Here is a 15,709-nt window from a genome sequence, read left to right on the forward strand (position 1 = left end):
AAGAGAGGCCCGAACCTGGGGACTACGATTCCCAGAAGTGCGCGCGGCACGACGGACCCACGCAAGCGCGTTCCATCGCTCATTCAATAACCTGTTGAGCCTCCTGCTGACAGATACCTAGACCTCAGAAGAGAAGATAGGGCTTCTGTTCTCCAGGGCGAGTTCCGGGTCTGTATCGTGCATGTAAGTATTTAACGATGGCACGCAGTTAACAGCTAGTATGTGTTTGTTTAGTAGACAAAAGATTGAACAAGTTAATGGTGACACTCACTAGTGAGATAGGGATTCAAGTGAACAGGCAGTTACAAAGCAATGCGTTAATTGCTAAAATGTGAGCGGGACGTGGGAGCACCCACTGAAGGGGTAACTAACCCACTGGGGGGAGGGCGTGCTCAAAGAAGATCGCCAGAAGGATTCAGGAGGTAGAAATAAGGACAGACAAGAGGGTGTTCTAGGCAAGAGGAACAGCATATGCAAAAGCTTAGTGATTGGAGAGCATAGGTGCCTTCAAGCTGAGTTAAAGAATCTGAAAGTTAGCCTGAGGACAAATTATCCTGAAGTCACTGGAAAATGATGTCGTGAGATTCATGTTTTAGAGAGAGCGCTGTCAGTTGCTGTGTGCAGAGGCAAGTAAGAGATAATGGTAGTCAGAACTCAGGTTGTGATAATGCGAATGTGGAGAAGGAGACGGGGTCAAGAGATATTTAGAGCAGAATGGACAAAACTGGTTTTCAGATTGGATGTGTTCGGGGAGTGAAGCAGAGACCCAGGTGACTCCCAGGCTTCTGGCCATTCCCACTAGGTTAATAGCAGTGACATTCCTGAGAGAGAGAGCTCACTCTTTCCTCCTCCATTTTAGCAAACAGACATGTGGTTTGTGAGTTTAGAGTGCTTGAGACGTCCAGATGGTCTCATCTAGTGGTTATTTGGTTGATAAGCTTGGGGTTTGGGCACACCTGGTTTGAATCTTGGCCCTGCTACTTAGAAGTATGATTTTAGATTTATCACCAAAATTCTTAAGGCCTCGAGTTCTTCAGATAGTAGTATGCCCACCCACTTGATAGGGCCGTTAGGATTAAGTGAGATAGAGCCCATACATGCTCAGTACCCAGGGCCATACTGTGGTTGGGGAAGAGCAGCGGGGCTGGACGTCTATAAACATGGGGTGGAAAGCAGGTGATGCGGAGGAGGAGGCCAGCAGGCCCTTCAGGAAAGTGCTCACACCTGGGGTGAGTGGGGAGGGAGGGTAGAGAATGAGGAAGGGTGTGTGTAGAAGCACCTGGTTTAGTGCCTGACACAGAATTGGCCCACAATGGTCGCAGGTGGTTGGGTACTTAAGCGAATGGATCGTGCCTTAGGTGGTTTTATCAGGCAGAGTAAGGAGCTGGGCACATTTATCACACACTCATTCATTCAGCCAGCGTTTATCAAATGTGGCCATGAGGAGGCTGAGGACACAAGATTGATAAAATATGATTTCTGTCCTCGAGGAGCTCCCTGCAGGATGGAGAGGAGGGCAAACATAAGAGAGGCCCTGGAGGGGTCTTATGGGAGCAGGATTCAGAGCAAGGAGGGGGAAAGGGAAGAAGAAACTTAAAAAAAGAGCATGGAGGCAGATAGGCTACTTAGTAAAGAGACGAGGAGGGTGGTCTTCTCTGATTGACCCACCACTATGTGCTGAAATGTCCGGGGGCGGGTCTAGAATTGGGGGGTCAATTGAGTGAAATGCTTCTTTGCCCTGCTCTGGCTACTGAATTATTCACTTATTTGTCACACCTGTCTGTATTAGACCTTCCAGGGTCAGGGAGCTCAGGCTGGTGGGGGAGGAAGGTCTGTAGTTACAAAGTCACAGATCAGTGTGGTAATGCAGAGATGTGCCCTGGGGCAGTTTGGGTGCTGGGATGGGGGCAGATCCAGGAGGAACAGGGAGGGAGCCAGGAAGATGAGGGCGGGTGGAGAGGCAAGGGTGTTTGTTCCCAGGCACAGGCCCAAACTGCAGCATGTGTGCCCAGGAAGCTAGAAGCTGTAAAGTGGGGTTGGAGTAGAGGGTATGGTGGGGAGCGGGCACACTGTCTGACTCAGGACTTCTTGCATGAACAGGTGGGGGAAGCTGGTGTGTGAACTTAGGCCTAGGAGGCCTTGGTAGGAAGAGTAGACATTAGCCTGGAACGGGAAGGAGCTGCAGAATGGCCCTGAACCAGAGAGGGGCAAATTCCTTTAAATGTGAGCTGCTCATGCTGCAGTGTGAAGGGTGGGTTCGAGAGAACTGGCTGGGGCCAGGGAGGCTAGGGGGAGAGGCTGGCAGGCCAGGAAGATTAGTTAAGAAGATAGTGGTCCAGGGAGACTACTGGGCCAGGGAGGCTAAGTGACAAGGCTATAGGGCCGGGAAGACTAGTTCAGAGGTTGGCGACCAGGGAACTAAGAAAAGTGACTGGTAGGCCAGGGAAGCTAGTAAAAAAGCTCATGGGCCTGGGAAACCATTTAAGCATTGGTGGGACAGGGAATCTAGTTAAGAGCTTGGTGGGCCAGGGAGGCTAAGTGAAGAAGTAGATGAGCCAGGGACGCTAAGGGAAGAAGCCGGTGAGCCAAGGAGAATAGATAAGACGCTGGCAGGCCAGGAAGACTAGTTCAGAGGTTGGTGGCCAAGGAGGTCAAGTGAAGAGACTGGTGGGCCAGGGAAACTAGTAGTGATGCTGATGGGCCAAAGAGACTAGTTTAGAAGCTGGTGGGCCTGGGGGACTAGTTAAGAACCCAGCAGACGAGGGAGAGTAGTGAAGAGGCTGGCAGGCCAGGGAGACTAGTTAAAGGCAGGGAGGCTAAGGGAAGAGGCTATAGGCCAGGGAGGCTAGTTCAGTCATTAGTGGGTCAGTGAGGCTTAAGTGAAGAGGCTGGCAGGCCAGGGAGGCTAACTGAAAATGTTGGTTTTCCAGGGAGACTAGTTAAGAGGCTGATGGGCCAGGGAGGGTAAGTGAACAGGTTAGTTGGCCATGGAGACTAGGTAAGAATCTGGCGGGCCAGAGAGGCTAAGTCTGGAAGCTGGTGGGCCCAGAAGACTAGTTCAGAGGTTGGTAGCCAGGGAGGCCAAGTGAAGAGACTGATGGGCCAGGGAGGCCAAGGGAAGAGGCTGGTGGGTCAGGGAGGGTAAGCAAAGAGGCTGGTGGGCTACAGAAACTAGTTAAGATGCTGATGGGCCAAAATGTCTAGTTTAGAAGCTGGTGGGCCAGGTACTAGTAAAGAGGCTTGTGGGCCAAGGAGACTGATTAAGAGGCTGGTGAGCCAGGGAGACTAGTTAAGAGGCATGCCGGTAAGGGAGACTAGGAAGAGGCTGGTGGGCCAGGGAGGCTCAGGTAAGGGGCTGCTGGGAAGTTAAGTGAAAAGGCTGTAGGGTGAGGGAGGCTAGTTCAGAGGTTTGTGAGCCAGGGAGGCTGAATGAAGAGGCTGGCATAGAGGCCACGGATGCCACCTATGGAGGCTTGTGGGCCAGGGAGACTAAGGGAAGAGCTCAAGCCAGGGTGACTGGTTAGGAGGCTGGTTCCGGTTGGGGCCCCGAGCGAGGTCAGAACTGCTGGGGCCAGAGCGGGCCAGAACAGGTCCAGATCTGAGCCTGGACTTAGCTGGATTGAAAGTTCCTGGGTTTGCATGGGGTTCCACCTGCTTGCTGGGTGAGGAACATTTCCTGCTTGAATCCGTGCTCACTCTTTTAAGGACCTAATTTGTTGAACATCTTTGAGATCAGGCTGAAGGGAAGCTGGCCTCCCAGCAGCCCCAGGGCAGTCTTCCAGAACAGTGTTCACCTCCCTCTCCCCCTAGGAGTCTGAGGACCAATCCTGAAGGCGCTGTCGCTGATTCCTTCAAGTATTCCACCACAACCCCAGACCTCCCCAGACAGATGGTGGCCACCCATAGAAAGCACGAGCACAACAGCCAAGCCTCTGCGAAAGGCCGCACTTTATTTGGAGTTTTCCACGTAAGTGACTCCCAGCAGAGCCACATGGTATGTGCAAAAGTCCCCCGAGAAAGCTGGGCCTCGCAGTGTGTAAAAAAGGCCCCCCATGGGGCAGAGCTGTGCAACCGTAAAAAAAAAAAAAAAGGAGCGAGAGAAAGCAGTCCTCCAGGAAGCCCGGCTGGGCAGCTAGAAGTCACCCGGGGCCAGGCCACGTGCCAGCGCTGCTGCTGGGTCTGGGTCTGTTTTCTCCTCCGATTGTGCTTTCTTCTCCAAGTCCTTAAGGCTCTGGGGTTGTGGCCACCAGAGGGGCCAGACACGGTCCTTAGCAGCAAGGCGGTCTGGCCGGCAGTGCGGTTTGAGGGTGACCTCTCTCTCACGCAGACACCCCCAAACACATGCTTCCCCGCTGGCCTCACCCCCACCAGAAAACTTGGGGCTTCCCTGACCCCCTCCCAACCCCCAGCCCGCCCTTGTGTCACATTCGACGGGAGGAACGCTGCCCCGAGACAGGGAAGGCCCTCCAAGCCCTGGGGGCATGGCAGGGTGGAGAGGCTGTGCTGCCCGCTCCACACCCCAGGGTAGGTGTTCGTGGTCTGATTCTGCGCTGTGCATTAGGTGTGATATGTGTGTGTGTGTGCGCGCGCGCGCGCTGGCTGAGGCGGGGGCTGAGGCTGGGGGAGGCACTTCTGGGATTCAGGGCACGTTGACTTTGAAGGGGCTTCCGGGGACACTTTCATCGCCCCACTTGACGATGAGGATGTAGTCCCCTTTCTCCTTGACGGTGTAGGTGACGTTGTATACCCGGTTCCCCATGTGCTTCACGTAGACCTCCTCACAGGGGGTCTTGGGCCCGTGCACGCCCACCATCATCATGTTGGTGCCTGGAGGGAGACAGAAGGCGCTGGCTCACCCCAGGGACCCGCAGGCCCTCGGCGCCCCCGCCCCCATGTCCCTGGGCACTTGCCCACCCGCGGAAACCCCCCGCTTCCTCCCTCAGCATGCCTGCTTTGCTGCAGTCCACAGTGAAGGAGTTCTTCTGGCCCACAAAGGCCTGGGACAGCCCTGGGCCCCGTGTCACCACCTTGCTGGCATCTGAGGAGAACTTCGGGATGGAGCTGTAGCTGGAGCCGCGGCTGGAGGACGACTTGGTCACGGTCTCCACCAGAACCGTGGAGGTTTCGTGAAGGCTGTGGCCTCCAGACAGCCGGGGACCTGAGGGACAGAGTGGGGTAAGCAGGAGCTGGGGGAGAGGCCTGCCCTCCCTAGGCCGCAGGCGCTCGGCCCCGCAGCGACAGCCCTGTGGGCCACGTCCCTTCCCCCGCTGCGGCACCCGGAGTTCCCAGCGAGCCTGGCTGCGTGCACACGCTCTAGCTCGTCCTGAGGTCCTGGCCTCCGATGGCTCCAGCCCTCGCCTGGCTTGGTCTGGGAACTCAAGTCACAGGGTAAGAGTCTTGCTTTAAAAAGAACACATTCCGGGGCGCCTGGGTGGCACAGCGGTTAAGCGTCTGCCTTCGGCTCAGGGCGTGATCCCGGCGTTGTGGGATCGAGCCCCACATCAGGCTCCTCCGCTATGAGCCTGCTTCTTCCTCTCCCACTCCCCCTGCTGTGTTCCCTCTCTCACTGGCTATATCTATCTCTGTCCAATAAATAAATAAAATCTTTTAAAAAAATAAATAAAAAGAACACATTCCAACTAATCCTTCACACGGCTTCCAAAAGGAAAGCTTGCTAAATATTAACTGAGCTTTGTCTTCTAGGAGGCCAGAAACATGGAAGCCAGGAGGGCAGAAAGTTAAGCTAAAGCTTGGGAGCCACTGCAGGGAAAAGATTAATAAGTGACGGACAAGAGGAAGGATTTGTCAAGAATGATTCTCCATGGCTGCACAGATGGTGTGCTGTGTGTGGTCTGCCCACCTTGTTCCTGGTAAGTTGCCCGGGGTTTCTGGGTCAGACTGTGACCCAATGTGAACGGCCACTGAAGTCATCCAGGCTGGGCTGGAGGGATGCCCCCCACCCGGAGCACTCACCTGTGACTTTGGCCTTGAAGGGGCTGCCCACGATGTGCTGGGGGCCACCGTACTTGATAGCAATGAGGTAGTTGCCGGGGGCCATGGGAGTGTAAGTGACCACATGGCCCTCAGGACACTCCCGACAGTCCAGCTGCACCTTGGAGGGGCCATCGATGGTGACAGACAAGGCCCCTGAGCCCGCGTTCAGGGTGTTGACAATGAACTCTGATGACACGCCTGGGGGTGGGAGGTAGCACGGCTGTAGGCAGGAAGGGCTCGGGGCCCAGACATGGGCCGGGCCGCAGGCTCCCACGGCAGACCTCTGCAGGGACTCAGCCCTCCAGGTCAGGGCACGACAGGACCAGACACTGAGCACCCCAATATCCAACCCTTCTCCCCAGCTCTAGGCACTCACCAGTAGTGCCCCCCTCAAGCCCAGGACCATAAGCTGACACCAAGCCTGGGTCCCCAGCCTGGCTCTGCTCCCCAACGCGAATCTTGAAGGGACTGCCAGGGATGTGGGCACCGTTGAACTTGACATCAATAGAGTGGACGCCATTCTCGTGGGGGATGAAGCGGATGGTGTGCTTGTCTGTGGGGCAGAGGGTTGGTGAGTGAGCCTTTGTTCTTCCCCTCCCCCAGAAGGGCTGGCATGGGTGGGCAAGGCTAGGGCCAGCTTACCGCTGTCCAGCTCGGAGACGTAGCACTCCTCCACGGCGCCCGAGGGCGTGTGCACACGTGCATCGATCACGCCCCGAGCACCATTCAGCTGCACTGCAAAGGACGCCGGCTGGTTCACCTTGAGCCCCGTCTCCTGCGGAGGCCACAGAGGGTACTCAGACTCCAAGGGGGACGGTCTGGAGCACTGCTCTCACAGCCTGCCTAGCCTGGAGCCTCCCAGCCCCAGCCTGGCCCAGCTCAGGGAGGTGGTCATCAAGGCTCTGGGAAGTGGGAGGCAGGGGCTGGGCCTGTGACCTTGGCATCCACCTGGCTATGCTGGGAGCGGTGGGGGATGAGAGGACGTCCCCTGTCCTCGCTGGGGAGGTAAGACTCACACTGTAAAGCAGGCCAGTGCTTGACCAAGCTGTATGGCCCAGAGGCCCAGATGAGGAGGGAAGAGTGTGGCCGAGACTGGCCTGGGGGTGGGGGGGCTCACTGGAGAAGGTGGGTCAATGGGAAGGACTAGAAGAAGCACAAGGAGGCCAGTTGGGGATGAGAGTGTGTGAAGATGACCCTGGGGTGAGGCATGGCGCCCCCTGCTGTACGGATGCTAGGAGGGAGGGGGACTTGTGCTGACTGTCCCTTCCAAGGTCATTGCTAAGCCCCTGGACACAGGGACCTCCCTTCAACTCCTGCCCGGGTCTTAGGATGGCAGAGGGGCCTATCCCTGGGCACACATACCTGGAGGCTGGTGACGGTGAGGCGGCGAGCGTCATCGGAGAGAGAGGCCACAGGAACCACAAAGGGGCTGTCTGGTATGTGCTCGTCATTGAACTTGATGGAGACCTCATAATCACCTGGGGAGGGAAGCCTGGTCAGCACAGGCCCCTGAATGGGAGATGGGGGGGTGGAACCACCTCATCCCGGGACAGGCTCCTTGGGTCAGGGCTCAGGTCTGGAGAGACATCCCCAGGGGTGTGGCGTGGAGGGAGATGGGGCAAAGGAAGAGCAGGGGCCCAGGTGAAGGGGGAGTTCTGAAGCCCATCTCCCTGCTCTGGTCAGCAAGCAGAAGCCCCGTCTGAAAGGTCAGGCAGGCCCAGCCTCCACTTCCATCCTGGACGCCTACCTGGTTCCTGGACAACATAGGAGACCCCACAGGAGCCATCTTTTCGGTCCTCAAATGCAATCTCCGCCTTGCTGGGACCCTCCACAGCAATGGACAGGCCCCCGGCACCTGCTTCTCGGGTCCAAATGCTGAACTCAGCTGGGGACAGGGAAGCAGGGCAGAGGCCGCTCGTTAGCACCACTGCCCCTCCCCTGGCTGCCCTGCCGCCACCCCCCTCGCCTGGCCCCTGCCCCTTACCTGGCACGCCGGCCACCCCTCTCTCGAGTCCTGTGCCTCCAGCCCTCACTTTGTGGGCTCCACCTTCTCCAAGTGGCCCCACAGTGAACTGAAAGGGGCTGCCAGGTACATGCTGGCCGCGGTACTTGACAGTGACCGTGTGGGGCCCCATCTCCTGGGGCACGAAACGCACGCTGTACGCACTGTCTTCTCCCTCGACAATCTCTGCGGCTTCCATCTTGCCCGATGGGCTGGTCACCTGTGCGGTCATGTCCTGAGAACTGGCCTCACCTGTAGGCAGTGGGGAGTGTTAGGTTGACACTGGGCTGCTCCCAGCCTTGGACCTTCCCTCCCTCCACAGTTAAACCTCTTCCTCTGTCCAGAACACCTCCGGCCAACTGCCCGTGCCCTCCCCGTCCTGTCCCAGAGGACGGGAGGCCCCGCTTCCCTGGGAGGCCCCTGGCCCCGCACGGCCGTGCTGATGCTGCCGAAGGAGCCCAGCCGCTCCCGGCCCAGGAAGTCCCCGAAGACGGCGGGAAAGGGGTCTCCACCGACCTGGGTGGACTCCTCCACCCGCACCTCGCGCTTGGTCTCCCCGCCCCGCGTCTTGCTGATCTCCGTGCGCTCCGTGCGGGTGTACGTGTGGCTGCTGCGGGTGAAGGTCCGCGTCAGGCGCTCCTGGGCGGACACCATCTGGAACCAGTTCCCTGGGGGACGCGAAGCAGCACAGGTGAGTGACCAGGACTATGCTGGGGGGGGGCTATGGGCCCGGAGCCCCCCCCCACCCCCCACTCTCCGGGTTCGCACCTGGGATCTTGAGGTTGAGGTCACAGGTGCTGCCGATGGTGGCGATGGAAGGCGCCTGTCTGCGCCGGGTGATGCTTTCCTTCATGCGGCCTTCGCCCGTCACCTTCACGGTGAAGGGGCTTCCTGGAAGGGGAGAAGGGGGCCATCAGGGCGCTCCCGCCACTGGCCTCGCCGCCTCTCCCGGCCCAGCCGTGGCCCAGAGCTTACCGGGCACGTGCTTGTCAGCAAATTTGATGTTGATGATGTAGGTGCCGGGCTCAGTGGGGCAGTAGGTGACTTTGCACGTGCCGTCCTCCATGTCCTCACAGTTGATGTCTACTTTGCTAGGGCCTTCGATACTCAGTCCCAGGCCCCCATAACCTGGCAGGAAACCAAGGACGCCTCTCCCTCAGGCCCTGCCACTCTGCTCTCCCCTCCCCACATGACGGGCTCTGTCTGGAACAGGCGCCCAGCATGTATAATAACCACTAGCAAGAAGGGATAAGCCAGGCACCGAACCCGGGGGCCGGGGATGGGGCAGTGTGGAAAATTCCCTCAGGTGGGCCTCTTAGGTTCCAGTGAGTGAGGGAGAGTCAGCAACTCAGGACAGCTGGGCTTTCTCTTAAATTGGAGAGAAGTGACACGGAGTGTGCACTACCCCCCCCAGACGGACCCCAGAATGTGATCCCCCCCAAGACTGGGCCAGGAAGTTCAGGGAGGAGGAGATGACCAAGGGGCACGGGGCAGGAAAGTTCACATTCTCATTAGCAGCACCAGCGGAAACGGGGGCTCCCTGGGGCAAGAAGCACCTGCATTGCGAGTGTCCACGATGAACTCCGCCACCTGGAAGGTTTGTCCCTCGGACAGGCCCTTGCCCCAGACGCGCACCTTGCTGGCGTCCCCGATCTCCGACGGCCCCACCAGGATCTTGAAGGGGCTGTTGGTGACGTGCTTGCCACTCTTGCGCACGCTTACCACGTGCTCCCCAACTTCCTTGGGGGTGAAGGAGATGCCTGTGGAGAGGGGGTGGTCAGGCAGGGGGCCCTGGGCCTGGCAGAGCCCCCCCTTCCCGACTCCTGTGAGGCCGCCTTCCTCCCTCGCTCCCTCGCCAGGGCCCCGCCCTCACCAATGTGGCGGTTCGGCAGGCGCTTTAACAGGCAGGGCTCCTCGTTGCCCGAGGGCGCCCGGATGCTGGCGGTCAGCAGGCTCAGGTCACTCTCGGTGATCTTCAGTGACACGTCCGTGGAGGTGCCCACATTCAGCTGTGATGTGCGCATGGAGTCATCACCTGGTGGGGGAGTTTGACGTGTCAGACGGTCAGGATTCCAGGCAGGCCGTGTCCTCGTGGGGCTCAGGAGACCTCCTAGCAGACCCCGCTGGACTCAAGCGCTGGGACCACTCAAAGGGCAGAGAGGCCCGAGGCCCACGAGAGCATGGTCCTCAGTCACATATTGGCCGCCAAAGATTACAGGTGGGCCCAGTAGCCCAGCTGCCCCGTGGGTGCCTCAGGCCTGAATGGGCTCAATCCCTGATCTGTGTATTTTAGTTGCAAGTCACATGGTTTCGTGGAGCCAAAACACTAGACTGGAGTAGACGTCCCAACCCCTTACCTGCCATGTGGCTCTGATCACGTTGCTTAGCCTCTCTGGGCCTACTGATCTACCAAAAGAGCTTATCGGTACCCTAACTTCACGAGTTACTGCAGTGACTGCATGAGGTGATATGTTTGAAACATGGGGGTAGCTGGAGCCCCCTCACCTGCTCTAGGGAATGGAGTGTTGCTTGTATATGTCCAAAGATGACCCCTTTCACCCAGAGGGGCCCACCACCCTAATGCCCCGGGTTACTCGGACATGCTTGTGCTGGGGCTTGTACTGTAGGCTCGGGTGCCCCCCCACCTGTGATCTTGGCTGTGAAGGGGCTCCCCGGGATGTGCTTGTCATCAAAGCGCACGATGATGCTGTAGTCTCCGGGCGCCGTGGGCAGGTAGGACACGGTGCAGGTGCCATCCTTGTTATCCTTGCAGGTGATCTCGGCCTTGGATGGGCCCTCCACGGCCAGGGACAGACCCCCTGGAGGGGGATGGGGGCTGAGATCAGAGGTCCTGCCCTCAGCCCTGCACCTGGCCTCCCAGCCCTCTGCCTACAGCTCCCCTCACCTTCCCCAGCGTCCTTGGTGACAATGGTGAAGGTGGCCGGCTTGTTGACCATGCCGTGGCTCAGGCCTGGCCCATAGGCACTGACGTGGCGGCTATTGATGGCGTCCACGTAGAACTGCAGGGGGCTTCCTGAAGGAGACAGACAGAGGGACTGTCAGCAGTGCGGACGGGAGCTTCCTGAGCCCACCACGGCTCCCTGTCCGTTCCTGCAGCTTCCCTGTCTGTGGTGGGGGCCTGACTGATGGATGTCTGGCTCCCCAGGGGCTGGCATGGTGTCTGCATACAGCTGGTGCTCAATGAGGAGTTGCTGAAAGAAGGCGGGCAAGAACAAAGCCCAGTGGGCCCCTCCCGGCCCGGCCCGACTTACCGGGGATGTGGTTGCCGTCGTACTTGATCCCCATGTGGTGCAGGCCTTTCTCAGTGGGCGCGTACCTCACCGTGATGGTGCCGTCCTTGTTGTCGGTGATGTTGGGCCGGGCCGTCTTCCCGGAGGGCATCCGAACCTCCCCTGGGGGTAGCAGAGTTAGGTAGGGGACCCTGTGTTTTCCTGGCACGGCCCACCCCTCTCCTGCCGCCACAGGCCCTGGGACACAGCCCGGAGCAGTGAGATGAAGCCCGCACTGGGACCTGGAAGAGGCTGTTCCCCCTCCCTTGCTCAGCCCTCCTGCCTCAGGGCCCCAGGACCGGTACCTGTGAGTTCTCCTTTCTGCACGGTGAAGGGGATGACCAGGTTGAAGGGCCTCAGCATGGACTCCATGGGCTCTGCGGGTACCACTGGCTCCTCTGTGGCCTGTGGCAGGGGAGAGGAACAGTCATCAGCTGGGGAAGGTATGGGGAGCTTGGCCTGAGTCCCGACAGAAGTCCGAGAAAGTGAGGAAAGAAAAGATGGTTCACGGTGAAATCAGAGCGGCAGGAGAGGCGTGGCAACTGCAAGAGAAGAGGGGCCCCATCTGCCCAGCCTCGCGCCCACCTGCTCCCCAAGGTAGCCCCCAAACCATGCCCCAGCCCTGGCACTGAGGACGAGAGGAAGAAATGAAGGAGCAAGAGGAGGGCGAGGCGTGGCCCAGGTGGGAGGCAGCAGTACCCAGTGCGTAGGGTAGGTGCTGGGCCGACGCAGCTGCGGCATGTCAGACGGCTCCTCCCCGTGGGCCATGGGGTCACACGCCTGGGAGGCAAGGCACGGAGAGCACAGCTTGTGGCAGGCCAGTTCCTGCCAGCCCAGGTGCTCAGGAGCGGACTCCGAGAAGGGCCCAGGACCTGAGGTCTTGGGCTGCCCTGGGGCAGGATGGCTATCTTGGGAGCTTTACCCTCTGGAGGGCTTCATGGTCCCACAGGGCCACCTTGGGGGGATGTCTAGGGACTGTGGGCCTGAGGGTCGGAGAACTGCATGGCCAGCTTCCCCAGAGAGAGCTGTCCGACCACCGGAGAGGCCAGAAACAAGGGCTGTGCTCAACTCCCACTGTGGGAAGCCAGAGGCTTGACCCCAGGACACTCTGGGCCCAGAATCCATCAGACATGGGGACGGGTTCTGGGATTCCTTGCTGCTGCTAACAGGGCCCGTCTCCCCAGCCACTGTCCAGGGCCTCGGAGCTTACCAGCACGTGGAAGGGGCTGTTGGGGATGTGCTCGCCTCCAAAGCGGATGGTGATGACGTACTTGCCCGGCTCGGGCGCCGTGTAGTAGATGTCAAAGGTACCGTCGTGGTTCTCAACCACGTCCACGTCGAGCTCTGCCCCGTCCGGCGTGGACACTGTGCATGTCACCTTGCCCTTGCCTGCTGCCTTGGCATCCACCGTGATCACGGTCTCCTCCCCGATCTGGATGCGGGGTCCCAGGCAGGCACCTGCCACCCGGAAGAGCCAGGTTGAGGGTCTGTGGGGGCTGTGCCCAGTCCCGCTCCATTCCCAGCTGCCCTCACCACCTCAGCCCACAGCAAGAAGAGAAAGGGCACTCACCCAGGCCATGGCCTCCAATGGACACTGGAAACAGAGAAGAGCGTGAGGCCACACAGCCGTGGGGAGGGGGAGGGGAGGGGGGATGGGGGCAGGGGAGGTGGGCTTTCTGACTGGCAGCCCCCTAGGGACTGGGCCAGGGACCTGGAAGAGCTGGGAGGGGTCCTCGACGGTGAGCAGGGGCAGAGGATGTGGGGTGCACGCCCACCTGTGACAAGACACTTGCTGGCATCCCCCGTGGGCAGGGCGTGGATGCGGAAGGGCGAGTAGGGGATCTCGTCGCCACCATACTTGATGGTGATGGTGTACCGGCCACTCATGTCTGGCAGGTAGGACACGGTGTATGTGCCATCCCCGTTGTCTCGGATGTTGGCCTTCTTGGGCTTTCCCTCAGGGTCCTGGGAGAGAAGCTGAGGTCAGGGCCTGCCTGTGCCCAAACCCTGCCCGGGGAGATGGGCTCCACCTGGACTCACCAGGATCTGGACGGTGAGCAAACCCTCACCAGCATCCCGGGCATCAATGGTGAATTCCACGGGCAGGCTGGCGGGGATGCCAGAGGCGTTGAGGCCGGGGCCACTGGCCCGCACCTTGCTGGCATCGTGGGCAGGAAGCACCTTGATCTTGAAGGGGCTTGAGGGGCAGAAAGGATGGACAGTTGGCTGGGGGTCTGGGGGGAGTCCTCCCCACAGACGTAAGGAGGGAGGATGCTGTGGGGCAGGGAGGAGGGAACAGACCGCATCCTGAGGTTTGTGGGAGGATTACTCGAGGACGCCCGGAATGGACCCTGAGCATTTCTGCGTTCCCCAGGAAGACGCTTTGGTTGGTTTAAAGAGGAGGGTGCGGGATGGTGCGGAAGGGTGCCCTCCCCCCACCTGCCTTTTCCCAAGGCGCTAGTGTTGTAGCCACATGGTGAGAAAGCCCGGCCCAAGGACAGCCCCGGGGGCTGTGCTGCCTCTTTGTGGCCAAGGAAGGCTAAGGAAGAGCAGGCTGTGGTGGCTGAGACCAAGAGCAGATGAGGCCAAGACAGGTGGAAGGGGCACCCGAGGGCCCTGGCAGTGGCCTGCAGGTGTGGCCCTGGGAAGCGTGCCCCACAGCTCGGCCACGGGAGCCCCAGCGTAGTTCTCACCTGCGCGGCACCTCCTGGTCGGCGTACTTGACAGCTACCGTGTAGGGCCCATCGGTGGCCGGGGTGTAGTGGACAGTGTGGGTGCCACCTCCATTGTCCAGCACCTCCACGGGCTCAGCCACACCTGGGAAAGGGGGGCGGGCTCAGCAGAGCCTCCTGGCGCCCCGTCCTCCCGCCCCCCCTCCTGCCCTGCCCCAGACATTCTGTACCTGTGGGGCCCAGCACGGCCACGTGCAGCGGGGCCCGGCCGGCTTGGCTGCAGTCCACTGTGAAGGTCTGGGGCACCCGGGCCCTGACACCGGCCCCCAGCCCTGGCCCTGAGCACTTCACCTTCCCAGGGTCCACCACATCCTTCACAGGCACCCGGAACGGGCTCCCTGCAAGGAGAAGGACATCAGCCCCTACCCACCTGCCTGGGAAGATCTCGGACACTGAGGAGGCAGGGAAAAGGAGGTCTTCCCTGCCCCTGAAATGCCCCAGGGAGGCCAGACCGCATGCAAATGCTGAAGAACTTGCTAAGAAAGGTAAACAGGGAGAGATAAACTTGGCTGAAGACCAAGGCTGGGCAAACCTCCCATGTTGGGCCACAGGCCTGAAGAAGTCCTTCCTAAATAAAATGCTAAAAACGGGTTTTTTAAAAATAAAGTCCACTTTTGATGGTGTGAAATTAGAAACGCTGAGGAAACGTCCAGTTTCAGCATGCCCAAGCCCTGCCATCACGGCAGACGGGACCCTCACAAGCAGCTCAGCCCTGCAGGGGAGCGGGGAGCTCTTTGCAGACAGAGAAGGCGTGAGTGGCTCCCCTCGCTAAGCCAGTGACAGTGGCCTGGGCTGTATCTGAGTGACCAGACCCAGGAGCTCCGATGCTCCAGGCAAGGGGCCAGGACGCCACCTCTGGGAAGGAACTGGAGGGGCTGTCGGGTCAACAGCAAGCCCCGCCCTGCCTCTCAGCCACGGCCTCTGCCCCCGCAACTGCCCCACGGCCTCACCCCTGCCTCCCAAGCCACCTGCCGTCCCCCAGACATACCTGGGATGGGCCGCCCCCCAAAGGTGATGTTGACATCGTAGTCCCCGGCTGTGAAGGGGATGTACTCCACGGTACAGCTGCCATCTTTGTTGTCCTTGCAGGACATCTTGGCTTCCGAGGGGCCCTCAATGGCTAGGCCTAGGCCTCCAGTGCCAGCTCCCCTGCAAGGTGACAGCCTCATCAGCTCTGCTGGTGCCAGCGAGTGTGGAGAGGGAAGAGTGGCTGAATGGGGGCGGGCAGAGGAAGGAGGGCAGGCTGCCAGGGGCCCAGCTGAGGAGGAATGAGCTACAGGTTGATCTGAAACACCAAGGGGAGGTTTGCTCCTGAGTCCCCCTGGGGAGGGGAGGGGAGGGGAGGGGAGGGGATGAGATGAGGCAGGCACAGAAGGGCAAAGGAGAAGGGCAAGGGGTTGGGATCAGGGTGGCCACAGCCTCAGTGTCCACATTAGGAAAGGGGTTGGATACCTGGTCTCCACGGTGAAGTGGTTGGCCTTGTTGACCAAGCCGCCCTCCAGGCCTGGCCCAAAGGCCCGCACGCGGCTGGGGTCACAGCCCTCCGTCACGCCCACTCGGAAGGGGCTCTTGGGCACAGCTACCTCATCGTACAGCACCTCCACCAGATGCACGCCTGGAAGCCGGCCACACAGAGCTAGTCAGGGGGTGCGCGGCCCCCAGCACCGCACCTGCCCCGAGCGCGGCGATCC

General features: G+C 59.9%; 1 protein-coding gene and 1 long non-coding RNA gene across 7 annotated transcripts in view; one reads left to right on the forward strand and one right to left on the reverse strand.

Moving 5' to 3' along the window:
* Positions 1-4,095, forward strand: LOC103676640. The gene is made up of 2 exons (XR_572176.2): positions 1-183; positions 3,811-4,095. It is a non-coding gene; the product is annotated as an uncharacterized LOC103676640 (long non-coding RNA).
* The window catches only part of FLNC (filamin C), a 26,991-nt gene continuing 15,213 nt past the window's right edge, over positions 3,932-15,709 (reverse strand). Inside the window, exons 24-49 of one of the 6 annotated variants that reach the window (XM_040644024.1) lie at positions 15,471-15,633; positions 15,007-15,167; positions 14,189-14,356; positions 13,980-14,103; positions 13,327-13,483; positions 13,062-13,251; positions 12,857-12,880; positions 12,497-12,744; positions 11,986-12,066; positions 11,592-11,691; positions 11,269-11,409; positions 10,902-11,030; positions 10,642-10,815; positions 9,870-10,031; positions 9,553-9,756; positions 8,972-9,124; positions 8,765-8,887; positions 8,422-8,664; positions 7,979-8,248; positions 7,742-7,879; positions 7,357-7,472; positions 6,637-6,769; positions 6,371-6,547; positions 5,974-6,192; positions 4,949-5,158; positions 3,932-4,827 (exon numbers count right to left, since the gene is read on the reverse strand). In XM_040644024.1, the coding sequence (XP_040499958.1) occupies positions 4,640-4,827; positions 4,949-5,158; positions 5,974-6,192; positions 6,371-6,547; positions 6,637-6,769; positions 7,357-7,472; positions 7,742-7,879; positions 7,979-8,248; positions 8,422-8,664; positions 8,765-8,887; positions 8,972-9,124; positions 9,553-9,756; positions 9,870-10,031; positions 10,642-10,815; positions 10,902-11,030; positions 11,269-11,409; positions 11,592-11,691; positions 11,986-12,066; positions 12,497-12,744; positions 12,857-12,880; positions 13,062-13,251; positions 13,327-13,483; positions 13,980-14,103; positions 14,189-14,356; positions 15,007-15,167; positions 15,471-15,633 (4,196 nt within the window). In that variant the 3' untranslated portion in view covers positions 3,932-4,639. Of the gene's footprint in view, positions 4,828-4,948; positions 5,159-5,973; positions 6,193-6,370; positions 6,548-6,636; positions 6,770-7,356; positions 7,473-7,741; positions 7,880-7,978; positions 8,249-8,421; positions 8,665-8,764; positions 8,888-8,971; positions 9,125-9,552; positions 9,757-9,869; positions 10,032-10,641; positions 10,816-10,901; positions 11,031-11,268; positions 11,410-11,591; positions 11,721-11,985; positions 12,067-12,339; positions 12,355-12,471; positions 12,745-12,856; positions 12,881-13,061; positions 13,252-13,326; positions 13,484-13,979; positions 14,104-14,132; positions 14,357-15,006; positions 15,168-15,470; positions 15,634-15,709 lie in introns of all 6 variants that reach the window. The other 5 variants (XM_040644025.1, XM_040644027.1, XM_040644026.1 and 2 more) reach the window with 5 other exon arrangements.

Source organism: Ursus maritimus, unplaced genomic scaffold (genome assembly GCF_017311325.1).
Source record: "Ursus maritimus isolate PB19 unplaced genomic scaffold, ASM1731132v1 scaffold_3, whole genome shotgun sequence".
NCBI classification, from domain to species: Eukaryota; Metazoa; Chordata; class Mammalia; order Carnivora; family Ursidae; genus Ursus; species Ursus maritimus.